Source organism: Dermacentor albipictus, chromosome 2, assembly GCF_038994185.2.
Source record: "Dermacentor albipictus isolate Rhodes 1998 colony chromosome 2, USDA_Dalb.pri_finalv2, whole genome shotgun sequence".
NCBI classification, from domain to species: Eukaryota; Metazoa; Arthropoda; class Arachnida; order Ixodida; family Ixodidae; genus Dermacentor; species Dermacentor albipictus.
The window spans coordinates 111,504,301-111,531,607 of NC_091822.1; the positions used below are offsets into that span (position 1 = coordinate 111,504,301).

General features: G+C 48.7%; 2 protein-coding genes across 4 annotated transcripts in view; one reads left to right on the top strand and one right to left on the bottom strand.

Annotated features, from left to right (window-relative positions):
* The window catches only part of LOC139046637 (uncharacterized), a 57,148-nt gene that overhangs the window by 13,565 nt on the left and 16,276 nt on the right, over positions 1-27,307 (top strand). For 2 of the 3 annotated variants that reach the window (XM_070533865.1, XM_070533867.1), the window contains exons 1-3: positions 6,707-6,935; positions 21,284-21,502; positions 25,436-25,485. In XM_070533865.1, coding sequence (XP_070389966.1) covers positions 25,461-25,485 — 25 coding nt within the window. In that variant the 5' untranslated portion in view covers positions 6,707-6,935; positions 21,284-21,502; positions 25,436-25,460. Of the gene's footprint in view, positions 1-6,706; positions 6,936-21,283; positions 21,503-25,435; positions 25,486-27,307 lie in introns of those variants that run through there. The other variant, XM_070533866.1, reaches the window with a different exon arrangement.
* On the bottom strand, positions 729-20,844 carry LOC135914916 (neurofilament heavy polypeptide-like). Its single transcript, XM_070533863.1, has 4 exons — positions 20,061-20,844; positions 18,542-18,828; positions 15,741-16,077; positions 729-1,407 (listed from the first exon to the last, which is right to left on the bottom strand). The coding sequence occupies exons 1-4, from the start codon at positions 20,705-20,707 to the stop codon at positions 1,101-1,103; spliced, it is 1,578 nt and encodes a 525-aa protein (XP_070389964.1). The 5' UTR covers positions 20,708-20,844; the 3' UTR covers positions 729-1,100.

The following is a 27,307-nucleotide window of genomic DNA, read 5'->3' on the forward strand; positions in this document are numbered from 1 at the left end:
TTTTGCAATAAAGAGCGTCAAAAAATTGTCGAAGAAAGAAAGTGTCCTAAGTACCTAGCTCTCGCTATCTGTGTGCTCCCCCGCAGCGGGAGTAGCATGTCAGGTGAACAGCCAGGCAAACATCTCCAGCATATCATTAAAGCTTTTCTCTCGATTCGCCGTAGGCTTAGTCCAAGTGTTGCCTGTGTGTTTATACAAAACACTAGAATGAACGTTATTGTCGGTGCCGACAAATATGTAAGTGCTAAAGGAAGTTTCCGGGGCTTTCTCGATGATGTTTCATTTTAATAACAAATTGTTTCCTCTCAAGGTCTAAACCCACTCGTGTTAAACCACGTGTTAGTGAAGTGCTTCTCTAACTTGTGGTCGTGTTGCTTAGGACGCTTTCACTAAGCGTGAACTAACCCATTTGACTGGAATTAAGCTACCTAGCTCTGTCTGCATTACGATCTCCAAGTACATGCAATCTACTAGGACTCGATAAATTTCTCCTTGTTATCATAATGAGATCATTAATTACTGTGCAATATGATAGTGTATTACTTTCCTAACCAGTAATACGTGATGGGGAAGAACAATATTGTCATATAATTATTGCAAAGAAGTGTTGAAGAAATGCTTGGGTGATTCGTCGGGCTCGTGTTACTGCGAGTAACAGAGTAGGGCTACCAACCGTTCATAGGCAGCAAAAATCGTGATGCAGAAAAAAGTGATATGCCGAAGCAATTCGTAGGTGAAGTCTTTAAATTAGAAGGAGCGCTAAATAAGACGTACTTAACGAAAGACCTAAAAACAAATTAAGTAAACATGCACAGCGCGCAGTTACACACTGCACACAGCTTGACAATGGAGGCAACGAAATTCGGCGTCTACGGAGTCAGCCCTAAGGGAAAGCCGTATGTCCTCCTAAAGATGTGGGTAAGTGCGTTTCACAGTGCTCCAAGCCGTTACACTGACACTTGCCTCGCTGTTCAGCGATGCGTCCGTGACACTTGAATGTTTCTGGGAAACGCTGGTCTGAACCAACCATGTCGTTGCATATGTCCCTACCATTTCCGTCGCCGCACTCGACAAAGCACAGCAGGCGGTAAAAGAGCTTATCATCGTGAGCCGATGTCCGGTTGGCTGAATGAGTCTTCTTGGACGTCTGCATTTTCGCCTCTGCTCTCTGCTGATGGATGTCTTTCTCGAGCCACCAGGTCTTCAGCAACAGGGCGAGCTGTGTGGACCAACGCGAGCATATGACCCGCTTGGCGAGTCGACGGTCCACGGGTCGGCCCAGCACCGACGAGGCCGAGCCGGCAAAGCACTGGTCGATGTAACCGCGCGCCCAAGAAGGGGAGTATGCGGCTTCCGAGTTGAAGATGGAGCGCAGGATCAGTGCGCCGAGGGTGGCGTATCGTGTTGCTGCAATGAGAAAAGGAAAATGTCTTGCGATCGTCCTCATGAGAATATGGTGCTTTTAGAATTCGACACGACAAAATGTTCACGTTCGTGAAGACAAACGAGGAAAGAAAAAGACAACACGAGCGTCGTTGGGCGAACCAGGACATGGTCATGGAAGGGCACATGCAAATAGCAATGAAGGAAGCGAAAAATCCAGGATTGTCGAGATAAGTACAAGAAAAATAATCACTTAGTGAACTAGAAAGGGCGAAGAAATGTCAAGAAAGTTAATGGGGATTCATGCTACAAGGGATTCATTTTGTTCGTACTTGTGTCCCGTAACAGGTAACAGGTATCCCTGCAAACATGGGTCAGCTTTCAGTAAAAGCGTTTATTTTGTCTCCATCATTGACTCAAATTGCTGAACAGTCTCAAATGCTCAATAGTCTGGAAGGCTCACAAAGATACGGTAGCGTCATGTGCAGGGAAACATTACGCCAATGTGACTGACTCGAAAGAGCTTACTTGTCTGGAGCTTATGGTCGAGGGAGATGTCTCCGAAAATGTCCATTCCCGACAGATAGGCTGAGCTTATCAGGAAGTTGGCGCCTTTGAGGAACCCCACGTTACCATACAGCTGTGGCGCCCAGTGATCCTCGGGTACCGGCTCTTCTACGCCGACTTTCGCTGCTGCAACGGCGGCCACGTTCGGCAAAAAGCCCGGGATGAGCACCGCGTCCAGGGGCGCAGTCGGCAGGGTCTCGCTCCCGGTTTCGCTTGGTGTCACGCAGGGAATGAATGCGATCACGGTATACCGATGACACCAATACCCGTAGTGGTGGCATAGTGGCTTTGGTGTAGCGCTGCTAAGCCCGAAGGTGCCGGATCAAATGCCGGCCGTGGCATCCGCATTTCGATGGGGCGAAATGGAAAAACATCCGGGCACCCTGCCTTGGGTGCACGTTCAGGACAAGAGGAAGGAAAACTGTGGGAGGGAGCATTACGTCACGCTGCCAGCCGTGGAAAGCGAACGCTCCGTGAAACCACAGTGGTGGCCCAATACGTGACCACTTGCGTCGAGATCAGGGAGCAAGAATCGAGATTTACTGAGATGTTTGGTTCCCAGTAGCTATGCCAGTACTTATTCGTTGCGCGCTTGTTCATTTTCCCTGCCGCGGCTCTTCCTGCAGAGCGGGAACAATAAAACCAACCACGCATTTGGACGTGTGGTCACGCGTTAGGCCGCCACTGGCCCAGCAGATTTCGGCTTCAATCGCACTGCGGTATGCTCCCTCCTCTTGTTTCCTTCCTCCATGGTTAAAGGTAACCAGGTGGTCAAGTTCATTTTAAGCCAACCATGGTGGCTCAGCCCCCATATTGTTCTGCTGCTGAACACGACGTGGCGTGTTCGATTCCCGTTTGCGGCGGCACATCGATGGGCGTGGAATGCTAAAACACGTGTGTATTTAGACTCTGTATGCTATAAAGAACCACATGAAATCAAAAGTATTTCGGAGCCTTCCCCTACGGTGTCTCTCATTGGCCCAGCATTGATTTCGGACGTGAGAACCGGACTTTTAAGGAACGAAGTACACGTAAATAATTTCTTATAATCAATTATGTTTCTTTGTAAATCATAATTTAATGATTACTTTGTTTACTCGGGAATGCTACCTTTAATTGAATTACCTTTGTAGGTAATCACTTAGCTGCAACCAGTTATATTTACGACGGAGCAAACGCCGACAGGCGACGCATGTTCGCGCCCTTAAATTTGCCGGGAACTACAGCTAGTTCAAAAGCATGAAAACATGTGAATGCGGCTGGATCGCCTGAACATAGCAGGCTTGCTGATTTGCAAGCGTCGAGTACGTCTTTTGAAAATAAAAAGGGCGCTGTCATGTGGTGTTTATAGAGAGCACAATCGTTTGAGTCTGTTCCTCTACAGTGAGCTTGCGAACGACGAATGCACTTGAAGTCACGTTACTAACCTACATAATTTAACCCGCCAAGAGTCAAAAGGCCGGCTTTGACAAAGATGGGTCCACCTATCGAAACGTTGGCCAGCTTCGAGGCACTTTATCCCTGTTTTTGTTACTTGATACCGCAGTTATTGAACCAATATTTGCTCGAGAATGAGGAAAAAGGGAATGAAGAAAATATTTACGTACCTGCCTAAATATGCAGCTGAGTACAGTGATTTACGTGCGCACAATAAATTTCATTCGTAGGTATTTGATCTTCGATATGATAGGTGTTTCAAGTCGCAAACTACATGTTATGGCATCCAAAGCTGCAGATGAATTTTGTCCAGGTACAGATCTCTGACATGCACCCATATACAAATAACCGTGTACGTTAGACTGCAGCCTCCATTGAAATGCGACGGCCAATAGCACGATTCGACACAGGGACGTCAGGCTTAACAAGGGAGCATCATAGCCGCTAAACAGCCATGGTGAAGCGCCTTCCTACATGCATAACAATGGAACAGCATAGCCGCTAAACAGCCACGGTGAAGCGCCTTCCTACATACATAACAATGGAACAGCATAGCCGCTAAACAGCCATGATGAAGCGCCTTCCTACATGCATAACAATGGAACAGCATAGCCGTTAAACAGCCACGGTGAAGCGCCTTCCTACATGCATCATAATGAAGCAGAAATGAGCGCCATGATAGTGCAATATTCAATAAGCAAATTAAATGACAAAATAAGGTGTATCCGTCGAGATAAAACATCAATAAGGGCTCTTAAATAACATGGTTGGTTGGTTCATATTTTGCCAGAATTCTGCAGACGAACACGAAAACACCGCCGTGTTCTTAACTTTAGTGGTGTACAATTTTTCTAGAAAAGCGTACTGTCTAAAGCAGGCTCGCACGGGTTCAGGAAGGCGCAAACAGCGGGGACAACCAGCAGGAAAATTTACTGAAATAGGATGCATGTGAGAAAGGTTTGAGTCACCATCTGCCCCTATCGTTTAAGCGGTGTTGTCCTTTGGAGATCGGTATTATGCGCGCGGTTCTATGCCAATGTTCTACAGCAAAAGCTGCGTTTTAACACTCCGGATCCGATAATACTATTCTTGTCAGTGACGCTATATAATTTGTTGAATTTGTTGGTTCGCCATGTCTCGTAGAAAGTAAAAAGGAGTTTTAAGGCGTCAAGGCTACGACTCTGAATATCGCGTAACCACCTCAGGTCTTTCAATCACGAAAACCCGCTGTACAGTACTAGGATTATCCTCCCTCCTCGTGTGGTTTCACAGTCTGCGGCTACTGGTCTTATAGATGAAATATTTTAATTACCTTCTCATCCTTCGCACACTAAATTTTACTGAACGAAAATCGCACTTCACGAAGTCGGAAAAAAACTAAGCTATGCCCTAGAATTTACCGACTTCAGTCGAAACGATTCCAGTCGCTCCCAGAGGACGTACCATACGTGACGAGTTTCGATGTGTTCAGTCTACTGAGGTCGAGTATGACTCCCCGGTTTACCCGGTTGTTTCTTCGAAGCGTCGAAGTTATCTCCCGGAACAGAGTCTTGGCCCCTTCGACCTGCTCACGGCTCTGGAAGGTTTGCGCTACCCAGAGCGGGTAGAGCCGCCCGAAGTTGTTGGCTGCGAGTCGGAGGCAGCTTGCGAAACTCGGTTCGACCGGTTCTTTCCTATGAAGCTCATATCGCAAGGATGGTGCGTATTTCATCACCTGTGGCCACAGCACAGTCAAGAGGGCTGGTAACGAGGGAAGGGCAGATTGGTGAACGCAACGTTTCATTTGAGATACGTTCCCTTAGCTGTGCCTGCCCTGCGCATTCAGGTGTCATGGGGCAAAATTTGTACGCGAGTTTAAAGCATACGTTGTCGGAGGTGTGCAACATAGCATGACGTAGTGCGGTTTTGTCTTGAATGTGCCCCACCAAGAGATTTCCGGCTTTGATGAAATGAGCGACCGACAAGAACTGCTGGGTAAATAAACCAAAGATAACCGCGATGTTGTGCTTCTCATATTTCTAAACAGGTTTGGCCCGTCAAAAAAGTCCAGTTGTTCTCTCTCTCTCTCTCTATATATATATACATATATATACATATATATATATATATATATATATATATATATATATATATATATATATATATATATATATATATATATATATACACGCTGAAGAAAAGAAAAGGTGAAAGGTGGAAATTGGGACAGCACTGAAAGTGAGTGCGATAAGCTTCGCTTTTTTTTTGCGCGCAGTCTTCCGCATAAAACTTGCTATAGCGTCAAGGCAGATTTCACAAATTAATTGTGATATCCTAAGATCTTTCGGAAACGAGTAATGCACAAAATAAACTTGAGAACTGCTTCACAATTAACTGCAAACAAACATTATGCCCACGAGTGTGCTCGCACTCAATACGACAAAAAAAAAATAAAAAATAAAGTATTTCATTCGGGCAATTTGGCGGAGATTGTAATGTGGTTTGTATTTTCCCTGCAGCAGCGGCCACCTCACTGCATTTTTGGATATCGATCCCGAATGCGGCCTGAGTTTAATTACTGTCCCTTGCATACAAAAAGGGGGCCACAACCCAAGGTTCTTTCCTTAATCTGTCGAGTGCAGAGCTGGGCCTCCTCTCGACTGAACAGACGCTGCTTTTCAATAAAGCCGCAGGGTGATTGCTACGACAGCAAGTTGCCTGAGGAACGCCCTTCGGCGCTTGGGTATTCGAGTAAACGCTGAGCCATTGAACGACTCTACGAGGTTAAGCTGAGTATCAAGTGGATGGCCGTCACTGCATTATCAAGGTGCAATAAGGTTAAGCGGCTGAGCGCAGAAACCGCCTTTATTGCTTAGGGTGTTTCTGCCTCAGAAGCAAAGTAAGCCGTGACCACTGTGTTATCGTAGCATATAAAATAACCGAAAAATCCGCGCAGTATACCAGCAGAAGAATCAGCCAACACGCTTTCACCATGTGAATCGCTGTGGTGCGGCTCGCCTCTCTGACGAAAATTAGTGTTCCGCAATAAGAGAAAACAAGATCGACGCCAATGCCAAGCTGTAGGTTGCAGAACGGCGACAATTCCGGCGGTATAAAACACTGGAAGGCCGTAGCGTAAGGCATCTCGAAGGCCGTGCCCGCGTGCATAGGCGCCTGTGCTTGTGATTGTAAAGTCGGCCATGCTAAGCCGCGAGCACTGGCATCGACGATCCCCTCCCTCCCTTTGCTGGGTGATAGCGTACACGGGAAGCTACATAAATGACACTGCTTCTCGGAAGAGCGAGTTTCAGCTTTACAATACACTTTTCATTGCGAGGAGCTTAAGCTGGGCACCCTTTACGCAGCGATGTAAATGAACGCTTTGTTTTTCATTTTCCGTCACCTAGGTTTTGGCCGGTCCGTCATCTCAGGTTGACCAGGTTGCAGGGACAGCGCCACGGGCGGGACTCGAGGGACCTCTTGCAACATCACCCATTCAGTAGTGTAACGAAGCACTCAAAACAAAGCGCTGCCAGCCGCTCCGCGGTATCAACCGCTAATGCCAAACAGTAAGATTTTACTTTCTCTACGGTGCTGACAATGCTACGCTTCAAGTAGTCCTAAATCGTTTGCAATAAATTCGGGCGCGGTAGCTTAGAGTCAAACAGCTTAACGTGCTGTACCTGAGCGAGCAAAACCAGGCGAGCGTACAGGCTCGATGACGGGACCGGCAGCTGTCTGAGTAGGCCAACGATGCTGCGGATGACTTCTTTTGCTCTGATTTGCACCATCATTTTCAGTTTCTCTTTAGTCGTGAGCGTCGACGGAAGACCTTGTTCGAGGGCGTCCCTCCATGTCACTTCGGGATCCACGTACTTTAGCTCCTCCGGACTGCTTAGAGCCGACTGCGGATGCTGCGGATGACTTCTTTTGCTCTGATTTGCACCATCATTTTCAGTTTCTCTTTAGTCGTGAGCGTCGACGGAAGACCTTGTTCGAGGGCGTCCCTCCATGTCACTTCGGGATCCACGTACTTTAGCTCCTCCGGACTGCTTAGAGCCGACCATGCTTGGCCGTTGGCTTTCGTCCTCATCTTATCGACAAGATAGTCCATAACTGATATCGCCGAAAAATTGATCTGGGTCGGTGATAACTCGTGGCCGAGATCGTCGGAAACGCCTAGAACAAAAAAAAAATGGCTGTGGCTTAGCTAAGGTTACACCCACGATGCGAAGCATATTAGCCTTTATTTTAACGCGACAGCGTTAAGGAGCTCATGTCGCAGAAAAGCCGGTGTCGTCGGTGTCGGTGTCTGCGGCGTTGCACTTCATGAATAAATCGTTGTCGTGCCGAACGCTGCGTTGCTCGACGCTCACCGCATCCGATGCGGGGGGCGACGCCGCGAGCGACGGCGCGAGTTGGAGCCCCGTTTCTCCTCTGTCGTGACGTCACGGTGTCACGTGGTATTGAAGGCGACACCGCCGCGCCTGAGGAGCTGGGTTGAGCTCTAGTAATATGCTTCGCATAAAAACAAAATGGCTCTGGCTTAGCTAAGGTTAAGCCCAGGATGCGAAGCATACTAGCCCTTATTTTAACGCGACAGCGTTAAGGAGCTCGTGTCGCAGAAAAGCCGGTGTCGTCGGCGTCGGCTCAGGCGTGCGGCGCTTGCTCAGGCGCACATTTCGTTGTCGCGCCGAACGCTGCGTTGCTCGACGCTCACCGCGTCCGATGGTGGGGGCGACGCCGCGAGCGACGGCGCGAGTTGGAGCCCCGTTTCTCCTCTGTCGTGACGTCACGGTGTCACGTGGTATTGAAGGCGACACCGCCGCGCCTGCGGAGCTGGGTTGAGCTCTCGTAATATGCTTCGCGTAAAATGGCTGTGGCTTAGGTAAGGTTAAGCCCAGGATGCGAAGCATACTAGCCTTTATTTTAGTTGTTAAACCACTGTTTAGCCTGGTGAACTGCTGTTGCTTGGCTATATTTGGCTCGGCTAGACGAAGAAACAACTCATGCGTTACTCTGCTTCGCCTTCAAGAGTGGAACGCGACAGCGTTCCCGTCGACCCGCTAAGGGGTGTAAGACAATGGGCTACGGCTCAGCGGCTACGCGCCCCGCAATGGACGCGGTGAGCGTCGAGCAACGCAGCGTTCGGCGCGGCAACGAAATGTGCGCCTGAGCAAGCGACGCACGCCTGAGCATTAGAAACAGCTCGTTTCTAAGGCAACACCGCATTCACTAGAGGCGCTTTTGTACCGCTTTGAAGCATCGTACTCGTGGCTCAGTGGTAGCGTCTCCGTCCCACACTCCGGAGACCCTGGTTCGATTCCCACCCAGCCCGTCTTGCAAGAGTTGAGCCAAAGCCACTTCTCCTCTGTCGTGACGTCACGGTGTCACGTGGTATTGAAGGCGACACCGCCGCGCCTGAGGAGCTGGGTTGAGCTGTCGTAATATGCTTCGCATAAAATTGGAGGACGCTTAAACTTCGCCTTCAAGAGTGGAACGCGACAGCGTTCCCGTCGACCCGCCAAGGGGTGTAAGACAATGGGCTACAGGGCAGCCATCACTTACGAGGCGCCCCGCATCGGACGCGGTGAGCGTCGAGCCATATGGTCGAGCAACGCGGCGTTCGGCGCGGCAACGAAACGTGCGCCTGAGCAAGCGGAACGAACCAAAGAAGTCGCTATCTCGGAGGGGGAAATGATGCATGCCAGACAAACGTCGTGATCGGCACGGGCAGAGAGATAGACAGATAGTGATCTAAAGAAAGGAAGGTCGCTTGATTCTGCAGCGGGAGCAAGGAGAAGCGTTGTCGGGGGAGAGAGAGTCCGGGCCGCGACCCGCCTCGCACAGCTCCAATGCGTGCGTGGCGCGCCATCTGTCGGGGCAGCGCCGTACATGGAGAGGAAGGGGTCTTCTGTGTTTGCCGTAAGATGGCTCTGCATGTGTGGAAAGCGCAGAAGAAATGCCGCGGAAACGCACTTCGCTACTCGTGTAATTGCGACTTCTGTAACTTAGATGTTCATTACACCGCAGTATAACTTTCCACGGCTCGTTTCGAAGGCAACACCGCACTCACTAGAGGCGCGTTTGCACCGCTTGGAAGCATCGAACTCGTGGCTGAGTGGTAGCGTCTCCGTCTCACATCCCGGAGACCCTCGTTCAATTCCCACCCAGCCCATTTTGGAAGTTCCTTTTTATTTATGAAGTGCCTGCCGTGATTTATCGCTCATGGCCAACGCCGCGGACGCCGACACCGACGCTCAAGATATTTCAAGATATTACACGCGAATGCGAAAGTATTAGACTTGACTCGGCGCACTGCAGTTATCCACGCTTGTCGTCTGTCCTTCTCGTTCCACTTCCCAGGAAATCTATAGAACTTCACGGGTGGCGTACGACCTTTCGTGTTTTCGAGGCTGCTGTGGCAATCAACAACACATCAGTATTGCGTGCCGCCTTTCCTGGCTGATGAGGTCGCACTCGGCATCGCAAAAACCACGCGCACGAGCGCTCCCGCCGTACAGAACACGGGCGCGCGCTAGCGCAGCGACGACCCTCGAAACTTCCATCGGTCCGCTAGGGGAGCATTCGGCGCTGGTTCCGCGCGGGCAAACTTTAGGTTGCCTCGTCTATATGCTTCGCATAAAAACTCTTTATACGCGGCGTTGTCAATGGCTTTTGCTTGTCGCTTTTGTGATTGATGGGAGTCGCTGCTCAGCTTGCCGTCCAGCTAGCTAGTCACCATCTAGTCCCAAGAACGTCAATAGGAAGCCTCTGAATGATGGCGGAAATACTGTAGTGGGTTTTACCTTGTCCGTAACCGTATAACCCTTTACGCAATACCGGATCACCGGACATGTGTACAGCAGCGACAACGCTGGTAGCGACATATTTTTATGCGAAGCATATTACTAGAGCTCAACCCAGCTCCTCAGGTGCGGCGGTGTCGCCTTCAATACCACGTGACACCGTGACGTCCCGACAGAGGAGAAACGGGGCTCCAACTCGCGCCGTCGCTCGCGGCGTCGCCCCCACCATCGGACGCGGTGAGCGTCGAGCAACGCAGCGTTCGGCGCGACAACGAAATGTGCGCCTGAGCAAGCGCCGCACGCCTGAGCCGACGCCGACGACACCGGCTTTTCTGCGACAAGAGCTCCTTAACGCTGTCGCGTTAAAATAAAGGCTAGTATGCTTCGCATCTTGGGCTTAACCTTAGCTAAGCCACAGCCATTTTTTTGATGCGCATCGAGTATACAGAGAGCGCATAAAGCTACAATGACCTTTCAAATTTTACTTTTTTGGTGCAAAGGGTTCGTTGGTGATTTATTCATTTATTAAGGTGGCTTAGTGGCAGCAGTATCAGCTTGAGAAGCGGAGTTCAGCCAGCGTTTATAGTTTCATACGGTGACGTTGCAATAGCAGTATCTTGTATCTCAAGATACACGATACATTCTTTAATGCATCAGAAATACAGACGCTGATACACGCCTTGCCAGACGTATCAAGATATAGATACAAGATAAACAAAGGATATTGAAGATAGTATCTATGCATTTATATTTGACACTGCCCAGCGATGGTTGATGGGCTGGTTGGTTTTCAAGGTTAACAAATAATTTTCTCGTTACAACAGGCGCCTAGAGCGTAAGTAGGAAAAACGCGTGTCCCTTATTTTGTGTGTCAGTTTTCGAATCTTGTGGACTTAAAAACGTGTCCAATGTGGCAGCTGCCATAAACGGCCTGGCTTTTAACCTTACAAAAATTCACGGTTCCTTAGTCTCTTTTCTGTACACGTCAGGATGACATAAGTGAAAATTTGGGTGATGCTGTAGCAGTGGCAGCAGAGGTGAAGCGTAGGCTTCGGGACAATTTTGAATACCACGGCACGCTTTAATGCCTTTCTCCGGTGTTTTGATAATGGGTATGCAAGCCGAATTACGTGAGGAGTTTTTTCAACCCGCCCGCATCAGAATGTGACGCTCATGGTCGGAAATGAATTGGGAGAATTCGTGATAAGTGTCTCTGACAGCTAAAGCCTCTGAGCCATAACATCGGTAACAGAAAGCTAGACAGATGCCTGTGTGTGTGTGTGTGTTTGTTTGTACAACTTTTGCTACGTTGATGCGAATTGCGCGTGAATCATTCCAGGAATAATGGGTGTGCTTGAAATAGCATCATGTATAAGGAATAAAGTAAAAATGTCTCTGTGCGGGTTGACCGGTGTAAATCCGCACAATTGATTAAATTTGAATCTAGCTGGGATGAAGAATACAGCAAAGGCGAGCAGACCCGATAAGTAATAGACAAGCAATGTCCCTGTTACGCTCTTGTTGACATGTCACTCTTTACCTTCTAAAACATTTTCCTGTGATTAGCATTGCTAGCGCACTTCACGCATTTTCCAGTTTCGAAGCCAATCGTCAGGCCAAGGTGCATCACGGGTATGTGACATTGCGTATGTGCCATTTATCAATTAACCTGTTTCGCGCCAACTCTGCTACTGGGTATGTTCCACTTCTTATCCGCCACTCTTCAGTGAACCTCTGTAATGTCAGTTTGGGTCAGTGGGCTTGTGCCATTCGGTATGGGGCGTTCTTCAATGAATCTTTTCACCCCAAAATTGGTTGGCCGGGTGTGTGCCACAAGGTATGCGCCCCTCCTCAATGAACCTCTGTCGCGCCATTTTGGTTCCCAAAGTATGAGTCAATGTGTGTGTGTCACTCTCTAAGGAACTTTTTGACCCGAATTGAGGTTACTGGGCTGTGCCACCGGGTAAGTGTGGCGCTCCTCAGTGACTAAAATGAATTTAATTCTTCCGGTGTTGGAGAGAGCCGAACGCGTCTCATGTGTATTCAGACATCATTGTTTGAATATATGTACACATAGGCGGCACGCGGGGACTACGCTGCGCTGGCGCTAGATGGCGTGGCGAGTCCAGAGGAAAGCGCGAGAGGAGCCGAGCTGCATACTGGTCTCATACATGACACGTATAGGCAGTTGCACTACGGTTTGTCGATACATTGCTTCAATGCTAATCTCGAGTTCGGTTCTGCGTTTTATTGCCACTAGAGAGAACACAGAATATCGCATGAACAATAATCGATTGCGTGATTCCACAAGTCTGTAGAAGACATATGCTCTACGTCAAGATGGCTCCTTAAGTTTTCATTAGGGGCCTCACAAGCAAAGCCTCAGCCGCGAGACAGTGTTCTTGCAAGAAAGAATTACAGTTGTCCCGTTGATGACCCCTTATCAAAACATTGGCTGCACATGGAGGCTTCCTTCATTCCGCAGTTCTGTTGATCATGTGTTGTTAAGAACGGCCAGCTGCAGCGCAAGTTTTGCCAACCAGTTGCGACTGTGGAGGCAACATTCCTGGAGCGTCGCCGCACAGCTATAGCCACGGCGTCACTAAGTCGACTGTGTGTGAACAACAATACGTGCGTCCTCGACTCTCCGTCGCTGGAGCCGAGTTTGACGAAGTCGCCATTGTAACTAAACGGGCTCGGCGGACCAACTATTGTTACTGAGCCGCGGGAACGTCTACTGACACCCCTTCCCACGCGCCCACCAAGACGTCAGACAATGGGCGGCCGGCGGGCGCGCTGCATTTCGGGGAATAAATGCCCCTACAGTGCGGGTCGTCTCCCCTACGGTGCTTCGTCTCTCCTTCGGTGCCTGGTCAACTCGCCTACGGTGCTTGGACGGCCGTTTCCGTTACATGGGTATCGGGAGAGGACCGAGTGTTTAAAAACCGCTGTTGTGCGGCTGCTCAGGACACTCTCTCTCAAGCAGTCATGTTAGACTGATGTACTTTCTCAGACAGTCATGTTAGGCTGATATAAACACTGTAAATAAACCCATATTCCTCATTCTCGATGAGAAGGAGTCCTTCCCTTCATCAACGTCCTCAGCGTGGATAAGTTGGACGACGGCATGGGCCAGCTACCTTCTAATTCATGCCCGACTCCAATTTTGAGAACGGATCACGAGCGATGGGATTGAACCCCCAATCATAACAGTGTCCATAAGTTATCTACAGGCAGCCGATAGAGAGACTTATGGAATTATTGGCCACTAGCTTAAGCAGAGACGCCAATTGTCCTACCATCCGCTTGCCACAATAATCAATTTTATTATAGCTTCGTATTTCAACTAAATAAAAAAAAAGCATTTTTCCTCGTTGAAAAGATGAAGTGCTTGGTAGCAGCAAGTCGTGAATGCTGCGCCTAAGCGACTTGTTACAATGTGTTAACTTCGCAATCTCTGTGATCCCAATGAAAACGCGCCGGGTGGCGTGAGCATCATTCAGAAGTAGAAAAAAAATTGTCAGCATGAACTCATATGACATCGCGTCCAACACTTTATATTACGACAGCTACAATGTGAAAATGCGATTCGTGTTGGCCTGCTAAGCACGGCGTCGCGGGATCGAATCCCGGCCACAGCCACCGCATCTCGATGGGGGCGAAATCCGAGAGAACCGTTGAAGAACCCCAGGTGGCCCAATTTTCCGAAGCCGCCCCCACCTCCACTACGGTGTGTATCATAATAAGGTCGTAGTTCTGGCACGGGAAACCGCGCAAATGGACCTAATTTTTTTAAATGTGATAATTGTATCTCTCTCGCTTACTGGTTACGCGAGCAGAAATGTTGATTTAATATCTGCTTTTGATGCCACTACGGTGAATTATTTTTGCTTGGCGAGTTAATTGTGGGCTTCTGTACTTGGATTCGCTACTACAAAGGGAAAGCTAAAATAGGGTATTGTATGAGAATCATGCGTGGAACGGCGCTCTCTAGACGCAGAACGTCATAACACGGAGTTTAAGAGTGGCTAATATAATTTGCTTCCGTTCATCGCTCTGGCGCTGTTAGCTTGACGCAACACAGTGGCCATTATAAGGTGCAATAAAACAGCCTAATTATTTTCGCGCCTCAAATAATTATAATTTTGTCGCATCGCTGCCGTGGGCATAACGGATAATAGGCAATAAAAATAATCTCGTTTGAGCCAGCCTGATGGTCATACTAACACGCTGTCACTCACAGTGGCCTAGCTTGCCTAACTCAATTTATTAACTGTATGCGTTTCACAACGAATAAAAAAAACGGATACGTATGCGCGCAATGGGCAATGCAGTGTACCCATTCATTTGTTACTTTACTTTCGCTGTACAGGAATACTAACTAAAAACCAGTGCAATCCTTGCAGAAAATGAGGTATTGATTAAGATCTCAACAATATCAACCTAGTAGGCGGATCGCAAGTGAAACTTACAAAAAAAAAAACAACTCAGATGGAGTGCTGTGTGGCTGAGTGTCAGCTCTCCGCTGAATGAGAGTTCGAGCTTATTTCAAGTAAACTTAAACGTTATGCAAATTTGGTGGGAAAATTTGACATTGGAGGGCAATATAAGAGTCTGTCGCTGCAGTCAGTGTGTTTTATTACCAGGAAATCAGGCCCAGTCCCCCACTGCGGAACACCGCCATGTACCTTTCAATGCGCGCAGTCGACTGCCCGTCCACATTAACGCGGCTACAGTGCTGCCATCTGCGGTTCGATATCACGGTGGATAGCACGTGCATTTGCTTATTTGCAAAATTAAAAAAGAAAATCCTACCTCGACCTCTTCAGTTCTTGCATATAGGCTACGTGGCTAAGAGAACAGCACACGCACACAAAAACTCATCCGTAATGTCGCTTACTGCCTAAATGTGCTAATTAAATTTTCATTGTGAATTTTCAGGCTTATGCATTTGCCAATTATAAACCGCGGTATAGTGAACCCGTGGCTGGTTAACAGAAATCCCAAGACTGGCACCTCTTACAACATATCCGCGCGCAAATTCTTCTGAAATAATAAGCCTGGGCATTCCTGCTGAAATCGTCCCAGAACCTAACTGGAACTCCAGTGTATTTCGTAGCACATATTATGGGTAGCATATCTGGCAACTGACACTATAGTTTTAGAATTTCCGTTAAGCATACCTGGCTTCCCTGCTGCTATGCTTCAATTTCGCGGTGTCCGGAGCGGAATATAAGGATGAAAGTTGGAATAGCGAAACGTCCACAGAACTTCTAGTGCTTGAAGGAAAAATAAAGTTTCGAAGTTAGAGCAATCTACCCTAAAGTCAACAATTACGGAGGTTTAAGCACATTGTAGCGTAATTAACGAAAATTTCTCTGCTAATAATGTCCCTTTGTGCATCCACGCAGCTTATCAGCATAAACAGCAGACTGTAGATATGACAGCCTTTTCAAGTGGTGCGCACAAGAAAGAAGAAGAAAAAAGCGCATGCATGAAGGTTCTTCTTCGCTACATTATACCCACGCTCGATGCCCATACGGCAGGTTTGCAGCGCACACGTACAAGGTGACGTTGCGGCATCCTGCGAGAGCGTTCTCCCCGTAGCAGGCCTCCGCGAGCTCGGGCGTGTCCCCCCGGGCGGCGGCCGTGGTGTTGCGGCCGCTGTTCAGGTAGATGCCGACGGACACCGCGGCGACGATCACGGCCAGCACCAGCACGGCCAGGCAGCACAGGAACCTGGGCGGGATGTCGCGGGACGGAGGGGCGGCAGGCGCCGAAGAGAAGCGCTCCGTCGTCTTCGGCTCCTTGGACTTCTGGCGCATGGACTGCTCGAGCTCGGCCGGACGCTTCTCGAGCGTCGGATGGCCCGACGATCTCCGGTGCTCAGCCGCTTTGCGTCCTGTGAGCGATAGGTGGCACTGTTCATGTTTCGCTTTATACCTAAGAATGGAAGAAGAGTTGCACCCACTTATTGCAGCAGAGTTTTGAAGCCCAGAAGGCGAGATTAATGTCGGCAGGGTGCCCGGTCTCACTTTTGGTGGCTGTGTCAGAATCCTTGTTTAGGAAGCACACAAAATGGAAAACCGTGGAAACCGAGTACGACACTGAATCTTCAAGGAGAAAAAAGATCGTAGTGATGCCGTATTTGCATGGCTTGTCTCATAATCTTAAGAGGGTGGCCACTAGGAATGGCGTCACACTAGTGTTTTCGGCGCCGAGCAAACTGGTTAGGTTGTGCAAAAGCATCGCAGGAGAGGAGATGCGACTAGTGGCCATGGAAAAAAGCATACCACTTTTTTTCACAATAACTGTGCTTCTTCGGTTGTGTATCGCGTACCTCTCTCATGCGGACTGTCTCATATCGCCCGTTGCATTAATGACCGCATGCGTGAGCATCACTATTTGCTACCTACAGGTACAGGAGGGAACTTGCCATTGCATTGCAAAAAGCACGAATGCCGACCACTTTTTGATAGTGTATCCATAGTGGGGAGAGAGTGCAGTAAACTGGAAAGAGAACTTAGCGAAGCGTTCCGCATGAAAAAGTTTGGCGCGCATACATGTGTGAATGAACCTTCGGTTCATATCAGTGATAAGGAACTTCAATTTCTAAACTGATCATGCTAATCCACGTGTTGTTGCCTTTGTCGGGAAGGGGTGTGACTTCGCTTTTGTGCACGTGTATAACTTTTGTTGATAATTGACTACAAACCTCATTATTGTTCTTGGACGTATACCCATTCGTGGCGAAGATTTGTGGAATGTTTTCACAATAAACTACAGTTGTAACCCCAACGTTGTCCTGTCCGTTCCTACTTACTTGTGCTCGCGTCCGTACTTGCTGCAAAACTTTATATTCACCACGCACCAACTTGCACAGCAAACAACTCTACTAAATGATACGTTACGTTGTAGTCAATCTATGCCGCATGAATTGACAAATGAAAACGTTCTTTTGTGATTCCGCCAAGCTTGGTTGGCTCTTTCTCCAGTTTTCGTGGTAGACGATACAGCTGCCCTCAATGGCGCACATACTTATGTCGTGCAAACGCTTTCAAATGCGAAGCTTTTCTTTGCCAGCCTAGCTGGGTTTCGCGACCGTGGCTTTAGTCTGGATGTTTGTTTTCTTGCCAAATAGGCGAAGCAGTTTGCTCTAGAGAAACGAGATGGCGCTGTCGGCGGTGCGGCGCACGTTGGCCCCTTTTATTAATTAGTGGGCCCTCCGTGACGGTCCGCTTGTAAGAGTCAGGTTCAGGTAGATTGGGCTTCGCGGTAATTGCCGCTTCCAGTGAAGCCGGTGGTTTCTGTCACCTCTAAATGAGCTCCTTTGTGTGTCACAGTCTATGTCGGGCGCTGACGTCGCCTGGGCGGGTGCTGATGAAAGGGTAGCTTCGTGTGAAGCATCAAAGAAACGCTCAGCGCTGCTTTGAGACGTAACACCGTCGACGATATCATCCGAGACAGAAGTTTGCAGAGTCGCACCGGCGTCATGTACATCCATTGTAAACACAGAGGCAACGGAGGGAGCTGAGGCAAACAATAGACGCGTCACCACGTGATGAAGCATGGCAGTGCCCTCGAGATCACCATGAAAAGTGTCAATAATTTGTGCGTGCGTGCGTGTGTATATATACACGCACTACACGCTTCGCCGTATATAGTTTCCAATTCATTGTATCAGCCACCGTACCTTATTTGAATTACACAGACGCTAGTGGCACGTTCGCCACGGGCGTCCAGGACAGACGACAGGACAGCGTCTGCTTTGCCTTCTCTGAACACAGCATGGTTGTGTGTACGCGGCACACTAGTGTTCCTGCTGAACTGCTGTGTGTGTGCACTTGTCTGAGCGGAGTGACACGAAGCGTCAAGCTAACGTTATCTAAAATTTTACTGTGCTCACACTAACTGCTTTAGTTTCCCGCTCATCTCCTGCCTAATTGAGGTGCGACTTCTGCAACGCCATTGGCGAAGCTCCTCATCACGTCTTCGCTCAGAGACTTGGCAGCTGCCGGCCCGCTTTTCCTTAATTTTGCCCAGCAGCACTCGCCTTGCCTGCTGCGACGCACCAACATGTCTAACCGATGTTTTGTTAGAACACCGTCCGAAAAATTCAAGCACAATGCTAAACCTTGTTACCGCGGTAAATGCTTCGTCCTTAGAGAAAAACCGCGAAACTGATCGACCAGACATAGTCCATAGAAGTTTATGGCTCACTTTGTTCATAAATAAAAAAAACAGTCATCGGCATAATATATTCAATATTTGGAGCTAATTTTTCTCGTATATTCAGATTCGATTCGATTAGAAAGTTTCGCTTTTGGAACAACCACAGAAAGGGTGAATAGGTGTTGTGGCCTTACGAGGCGGCGAATAGGGTGGCATCCTGGCGCTGGTGTCGGCGAACGTCGCGGGTTCGAGCGTTGTGGCCGCGGTGGTCGCGCCCGTGGTCGCACCCAATGTGGTGCCAGCCGTGTCCCTTCCTTCGTTAGCTTCGAAAGCGGCCGCGGTCTCGGTGGCGTTGGTGCTCGTTGCCGACACCTCTGGAGGCCCCAATCTCACATTCGGTGCTTTGGATTCCTGGAACCTCACGGGCGGCGAGCTGGCTCTCGGAGGTGAACTACCGTCAGGTGTGAATGCTGTGCTGGCCCTGAATACAAGTGAGCACGAATATTTCGAAAGTTCATTTCGAGTCATTGTGTTGGTTGACATCTTATAGACACGACACGACTCGGCTATATACACATGGCAATAGGGTTTTGTACATGCATTTCAACACCTGAACATCAAACTGAGTTTAGCTTTCCATACCACCGTGTTATCAGAAAGTTGCGTGTTAACCCTCTAATGCCCAAACACAATTCCACATCCGAAAAGTAGGAACAACTTGTTCATCTTTATTTCAGGCCACGGAGAGTACATTTCTACAAAGGAAACAACGAAATGCTATTTAAGTAAAACCTGTTGCGCTTAGTATTTAGTTTGCTGAAACTATCCCCGTCTGAAAACTCGCATATCGAAAATTCTACTAAACCGATGCGCTAGATGTTCCGTGCTTCAGTCCGGACGAGCTACCAAATTGAGCGTAGAATATATCACAACACGCTGGGAACCACAGGGTTAAGAGCCACGGTCGGGTCACCCCTTTTGTAGGTAACCTGGTTCAGGAAGTGACCCACGTTAATTATCCAAACAACGCCAATCCATGACAGCGAAGTCCCTTGACGCCCTGTCTATAAGACTGGTCGGTTAGCAATAATCTTTGTAATCGTCTACTCCGCCGCTCCCAGAATTCGCGAGTAACAGATGCTACACAACTAGTCTTCACATTCTGCCCTACGATCGACAACACTTTGCGTCTTTGGAGCGCTTCGGCCGTGCATGACAGTGCCATAAAACTCACATACCCTTCTATTGTGATTTCGATTCAAGCTTTGCGCAAGTCACAACATGTACTATTAGATGTTCATGCCGCGGCGACGTTGTGCCGTTACTTTACAGATTGTTGTTTAAGAAAGCAGCTTGCGTGCCGAAACATGTCCTCTACGTCAGCATTCTTCCTTTAAAAACGATGTTTATTGAGGCCTCTGAAACCATTTTTTATACAGACATTGCATCATATAATTGATTATCGACCTGGTCACCTTCGTCTCAATAATCACCCTCTCCATTTTGCCTATGTTAACCAAAGTGTGCTTAACTCTCCCGAATGAAATATCTCGGATCAAAGATAATTCTGTAGATTAAGCTTTCTGCGACCCAGGTAGCTGCCATGACAGGCTCCCTGATAGCTTGACGTTTTCTTCACTGGAATTAGAGCAACGGATTCAACATCGATGATTTGTATTTCGCGTATTGCTTAGAAGTCGGTCTTAAGCTCACCCGGACGCTAAGACGATAGCCGCAATGGCTGCATCTCTGTTGGAGCTTGCAGGTCGTGCCGCAGTTCCAGGAGGCTTCACTGCCTTGCTAACGAGCTGACCGGGGCTATCCGACACAGGCGTTCGGGAGGGTGTCTTAGTTTTGGTCTTGACTGGAATGTCTGCTCTGCTTGGTGACCGCGCTCCTGGGCTGACCCTCAACGCCGCTCGGCTCGGACTTCTAGAGCCTGGACTGCCCGTTGCAGAAGCTGGGGTTCTGGCTTTGGAACTTTCAGCTGCAGATGCTGGTGTTCTAGCTCCGGGACTGCCCGTTGCGGCGGGTGGAGTTCTGGAGCCGGGAACATTCGGTGTAGCTCGTTGGCTGGGTGTCTTTACTCTGTGGTTGTCGGTTGGGGTAGCCAGCCTAACGGGAGTTCTAGTTCCGGGACTGCCAGCAGTCCTCGCTCCTCCTCTGCTGGGCGTAGCTGCTCCGTGTAACCTCTGTGCGGTTGGTGTTCTGGCTGTCATTCCCCCGGGGCTTCCGACAGCAGCCGGAGACGTTCTGCCGGGCGTCAGTTGCAGGACTGCCCGGTGCAGTGGGACTGCGCGATATCCTTGCAGCGGGGCTGCCATATGCCTGAGCAGTGGCTCGAATGGCCGCCGCAGCATTTGACGGATTTCGTTGAGGATGCTGTGGCCCCATTTTCCCAAACACGCCGATATTTCCGTGCTCCGAAGTAGACAGCATAAAAATGGCGTCCGCACGGCTGCTCGTGGTTGTTTCTTCTTGATGTTGACAATGAGCGCAAACAGTTGCTCGTACCCACAACATAGGGTTGGCTGAAAAGTGGGTGCTTGAATTAAAAGAAACAAAGGGCAAGTGTAGAAGCGACAAAGCAAAAGCAGGATATATATATATATATATATATATATATATATATATATATATATATATATATATATATATATATATATATATATATATATATATATATGAGGACAAGATGTGAAAAAGGTTTTTTTTACAATATTTACACAGTGACAGCGAGTGGCACTCCAACAAAGATCATGACATCATCACGAGGTATCTGAGTGAGTGAGTGAGTGAGTGAGTGTGTTAGTGAGTGAGTGAGTGAGTGAGTGAGTGAGTGAGTGAGTGAGTGAGTGAGTGAGTGAGTGAGTGAGTGAGTGAGTGAGTGAGCGAGCGAGTGAGTGAGTGAGTGAGTGAAGAAACTTTTATTGCAGGTCCGGCGAGGACGCGAACTCGTCGCGCACCCGGCTAGTCCCACGTCGGGACTGGCAGGTCTAGCCCACCGGCCCGGTCGCGGGCACGCCGGACAGCCAGGATTTGCTTTTCTAGAGTGGGGCCACACAGAAGTAAGTCCCATCGTCATCTGTACGTTCGCGTGAGAGCAGCGCGAGAGGCTCAAAAGAAGAAGATCCCCTTTTACGGCACGACGAAAGGTTAGTATCTTTTTCCATATCTTTTTTTCTATGCCTATTTATCTAGTGCTTATAAGCTTAATGACGACCGAAGGCATTTATAAAGTGAGGACGAACGAAATCATTCCCAATTCTCAATTTGAGGTGCCTAATACAGTATGTTTACCGACAAAAATACAGCATTTAGTATGCGGGGTGTCAAGGGCTCGCAATCGACTCTTGACCTGATGTTTTCCTACATGCACCGAGACTTTGATTCCCAGCCGCTTTTATTATTTCTCTGCTTTTGTCTACCAAACAAACTGAGAATGAATGAAGAGAGAGTACGAAGAAAGTACTTTTGTTTCTAAGGCATTCTAAGATATTCTAAGGTGAACTCGAACAGACGTGTCGGAATTGTTGACGCAGTGACAAAAGCTGTGCCGTGAAGCTGTCTGGCTTACTGAACTGTTGCTTGGAGTAGCGTTACAAAACATCCTTCACCAAAGGCAGCACTCACGTTTTGCCCCGTACTTCGACATCTCCGCCGCTGCTGCTGCTGCTGCTATTGCTGTTTGGAACATGCACCGCGTCTGGGGTGATTCAGAGCGTGTGTATACATTATAGGAGCGCGGCAGAGAGGAAAGGCGACGCGAGAATTTCGTTTGTACGTTTGCATCGCTACGAATGTGTACAATTCCCTCTGGGTTTCACTGGACGTCGCAACATTAACATGTTGACAGTTGTAATTATCCGTGAACCCTCGCAAGAGCGTTGCAGAAATGACCGTGTTTACCTTTCTACTAACGTGCAAGTCTAGAGGAAATCAAGGTAGGATGGTAGAGAGGAGGCAGAGAATCGGTAGAACCGACGAAATCGAGAAACGAGTGAATAACAACCTTGCCGCTCTTCCCTAGCAGTTCTCATACAAAGAAGGGGGTGGGACAATAAGGAAAAGGGGACGTGAGGACACGACAGAGGTAGTGCGCGCAAACGGGATAAACTTAAGTTGATGGGACGCTACAATACGTTCCTGCTATTTCTGAAAAAAAAATGAACACACTGCAAATTTCCCAAGCGGGCAACTAACGCAGGGTGTGCAGATGCAGGGCCTCATTAGAGCGCACCGTAGGGTCTAGGCGACACTACGGAAGCGGTCACACGCTGAATCAACACTTCTGCGCCCGCGGCAGTAGCCTTGCGGCTGCGGCATTGCTCGAGGTTTTGGGTTGGATCGCGACCGCTGTAGCCGCTATTCGACGCGGTGAAATAAAAACAAATTACATTGACGTTTCACTTAGTGAACGCGGGTTACGCGTTCACTCCAGGCGCATTTCTGCCGTCGTCGTCGCCGTGAGGTTCCGTATAAAATCCAGTGGCGATAAGATTGTCGCCGCGCCTCGTATGCTCCATGTGCGAGTTAAAGCGCGCGATGGTGAGCCGACAATTGCGGTTCAATCTCGCGTGCGCAAAAGAGGAAAGTGGGGAGGGAGCGCGCTGTTTCCCGTCGCGCGCATGGTTCCGGAGGGTGATAGGGGGAGGGCGGCGTTGCACTCCACCAGAAAGTGCGTATTTTGCGGCCGCGCACATTATTTTGAAAACAATTTGCAGAGCGTAGATGTAGCAACGGCACCGATGGCTCATAGCTGCGTGGGCGCTGCGTTCTCACCGCTGAGTTTGCGTTGAAGCAATAGACAGCACAAATGTCACTTTGATCGCAGCTGCTGCCGCGCTTCCTCATATCAACGTTGTGACAGCGGTTGTCCGCAGTGGTCGAGTGTGATGTGTTGATGTTTGCCCGTGCGTGCTGACCCCGTGTTTGTTAAAACTATGGTGATTTATGTGCCAAAACCACGATCTCATTATGAGGCACGCCATTGTGGGGGACTTCGGAAATATCGACCACCTGGGGTTCTTTAACATGCACACAAATCTAAGAACACGTGCGTCCCCATCAAAATGCGGCCGCCGTGGCCGGGATTCGATCCCACGACCTCGTGCTCAGCAGCCCAACACCATAGCCACTGAGCAACCACGGCGGGTTACCTTGTTTGTTAATTTAGTTAGTTAGCGAATGTTTGAAAGTCTATACAGCCGCCATAACTAGTATCGTTACTTTGTGTAGTTGTCCACTAATTTGCTATCGCAATCGATACATTCAGTTCGGTGCTGCGCTTCCTGGCTTCGCGCACGACACTGCATGTGCCGGGCTTCCAAACGGGATTCACGCTGGTGAACAGTTTCTAAGCTACGCCGTCTTGCCTGATAGACCCATACTGTTGCAAGCCGCCTAGCACGTTCCTCGGAAGTCTCTTGGGCACGAGAAGCCTGCGCTTTTTGCCGAACTTGTCAAGCTTGTGCCCGGCACTTGGCGAAGGCTTTGGGATTGGTTGACTCGTGGTCACCCTGCCCGCATTTGCGTTGCTGTTCCGTCCTTCTCACTTGGCGTTCGACAATTTGATCACGCGACGAACTCGGCACCTGCACAGCAACCATCAAAGGAGGCCAACCCATCGGGCCTCCACCTAGCTTCCTCCTCCGCGACGCTTCGCCTCATCCTCATGCCCGTTCAACATTACTTACACTTTCCTCTAGGTGGTGTTACTTTGCAGCGCGCTAAGCGCGCTCCTTCGTACTTTCCCCGGCATGTAATTCTTTGCACCTCCAGATGCCTTGCTCCTTCCCTTCCTTCGCAGCTTCAAACATATATTCGCCGATTTCACTAGCTGGCCACTGAAGCTTGTGCGTAAAAGCGCTTGTGCACTTAGATTTGCCACATGTTAAAAAACACCACGGTGTCAAAATGAATCCGCAGTCGGCCCCTATGGCGTGCATCCTAATCCAATTGTGGTTTTGCCAATTACAGCCCCATAATGGAAGTAAAGTTTAATACTTCTTCCACGATGCGATGTGCCGTGTGAGGCAGTGAGTATGCTCTGCCCTCTCAGAGGGTATGAAGTGTGGTGCACAACAACACCTCAAGTAAGCACTTCCCCCCGTGTGTTCTGTGTACTACGCAGGCAAACAGCAGAGGTGCATGCAAAGGTAACGTTGAACGTCAACTCACCCCTCTCGAGCTGGACTAAACAATAAAGAACCTAAACGTTCGCCGTCAACATTACCGCTAATTATCGTGAATCATAGCAAACAGCAGAGAAAGCCTGGCTTACATCGATTCCCACAGTGCGTGGGATTCATATATTTTTTTTCAATAAGCGCGCACATGGCGAGAACAAACTATGTTCTGGCAACTGTTTTACTTAAACGGAACGGGCAGCTGGTTCCGTATTTAGCGCAATTCTGGATATGTCTCGTATGACCCCCAATTATCTGCACTCGCTCACTCTTGGGCAAAATCGCACTAAACGCAAGCCATTGACATGTGGTAAAACCTAAAGTGCTAAACGAAAGCACTAATTCAAGTTAAACTACAAAGTGTCCTTTAAAAAATATAGTGTTTCCGCTAGTACGTTGATCACTAGAAGAGAAAGACGAACGTTCCGTTTCGGAACATTTAGCGCCCGAAATCCAGCACCGGCGCGTAAGTGCTACGACTAATGTTTCCAAATACTGTCTCAGTTCTGGAAATGTGAAAGCTTCGTCTTTAAGACTTTAAGAACATTATTGTATTTCGTATTTAATGATAAAAAAATTAACTAGGCAAGAACATAGACCGCCAAAATTTGCGACTTCGAGCTGAGCGGGCGCAGAAAATTTATTGATGATGGCTTCATCGGCCGTGTTCTGTTCTTTTTTGTGTAGTGCCTGGCTCAGGAATGTGTTATGTTTTTTTACTGTGGAAATGTAGTCTGCTAGTACTGCTCAGCTTAATTTTTTCTTTAGCATCGCTTTAAAAATACGTGGTTGGAAATGGGACAAACGGTCCACCCGCATAACGTAGTCATAGCGACTTCACTGGTTTCAGAACAGTGCCCGCCATATAGATGAATAATGGGTTGATGTTATCTTATGCAGAATCACAAGGACTCCTGCACATACCATGACCGCACCTTCGGCGCGAACACGTAAGTCTAAAGCTGCCATACTTGACAATTTGCTGCTCATGACCAGAGTATGGCTTACGCTATTGCAAACGCATGTGTGATGCATTGTACGGTACAACCGAGAAAGAAGGAAACACCTGGCAGTGTCGAGAAGCAGATACATTGTTCAAATGGTAGGTTGTTAAATGGCTCGTTGAGTAAATGGCTGGATGTCAAATGGCGTGTATCAACAAATCCGAAATTATAAATCCCGCAGATACGTATTTTACACGTTGCGGAGATGCGCTGGACATACGAAAAATAGAACGCACCAAATATTAGTTTCGCCAGTGGTATGCTAATGAGAAATCAATTTACAGGATTGCAACAGTACAACGCGAACGTACTCATAATTTCACCTGAGGTCTAGTCTTGGCAAGTTCTGCAACAGATGGGCCTACCACCTTCCGCCTGCAGCACGACGGAATATGGCAGCGCACTTCGGTACAAGGCCGTAACACATTCAACAAACACAAGCGCTGTATTGCTACTATCGTGTTTTTGCTGGATAAGCATGCATAAATATGCGCTCCAACGCATGCGTGGAGCACTTGAGCGGAGAGAAATACACAAATTTTTTACCACTCATACAACGAACAGCCATCATGCTGCAATAAACCTCATATTTGACAAGCCTTCACACTGAGCAAGAAATAAAGAAAAAAAAGAGGCGTGAGTTATTTTCTTCAACACGGTGGACGTTCAGCTGTGTCCACTGTCAGTCTTAGACCAGCTCCCCCCTCCTCCCCTTCAATATTTTTAAACATGTGCAAGCGCCATCTGGCAGCAGTCTCGCCAAGATATTTTATTGCTAAGGGCAGTAATCTAAAGCACGATAGACTTGACATTCTACAGTTCATAAAATAGCACAGTTCGCTGTAGAACACTTGTAGCGCCCTCCTCATTATTTCTGTAAGAATATGTTTCGCGACATACAAACAGTGGTGAAACGGTAAAAGCTGCGCCTGTATTTCACACAGATCCGATGGACTACCCAGAGACAAGACAAACTTACTTGCGAGCCTGTATATTGGAGCGCAACCCTGACTCTCTAATTGCCCGCAGTTATGGCGTTCGTCGCGTGCAACACAACGGAGCAGTGCGAGGCCCTCGGGGAGAACGCGACGTGCGCCAAGCACGTGTGCCTCTGCCCGTCCTTCGATCCACTCGCCGAAGGGACACGGTGCAACTCTACCCATGAGTCCACTTTTTAACGCGATAGCGTTAAGGAACTCGTGTCGCAGAAAAGCCGGTGTCGTCGGCGTCGGCTACGTTGGCCATGAGCGAAAAATGGCGGAATGCAATTCATAAATAAAAACAACTTGCAAGATGGGCTGGGTAAGAATCTAACCAGGGTCTCCGCAGTGTGAGACGGAGACGCTACCACTCAGCCATGAGTTCGGTGGTTCAAAGCGGTAGAAAAGCGCCTCAACTGAATGCAGTGTTGCCTTAAAAACATGCCGTAGAAATTTATACCGCGGTGTATATCGGTAATTATGAGCACGTGAATTACAGAAGGCGCAGTTCAACGAGGAGCGAAGTACGTTTCTTCTACATTTCTTCTGCGCTTGGCGCACATGCAGAGCCATGTTGCGGCAAACACAGAAGACTCCCTCCTCGCAATGCATGGCGCCGCACGACAGGTAGCGCGCCACTCGCCTGCTTCTCCCCTTCGTCTCGTTTGAGCGCATTGGGGCCGTACGGAGACCGGTGCGAGGATGCCACAATACCCTTGCGTTTAATAAGTTTTCTCGCTCTCTCCCCTTCCAAATTCCAGCGTGCATCACTCGAACCCTCGTATTTA

Coding starts and splice junctions, on each gene's coding strand:
- LOC135914916 (XM_070533863.1), bottom strand. CDS start 20,707: ATGCTGCGGCGGCCATTCGAGCCACTGCTCAGGCATATGGCAGCCCCG. Junction 18,829..20,060: donor GCTATCGTCTTAGCGTCCGG/GTGAGCTTAAGA, acceptor ACTTGTATTCAG/GGCCAGCACAGCATTCACAC. Junction 16,078..18,541: donor GCCACCCTATTCGCCGCCTC/GTAAGGCCACAA, acceptor TATCGCTCACAG/GACGCAAAGCGGCTGAGCAC.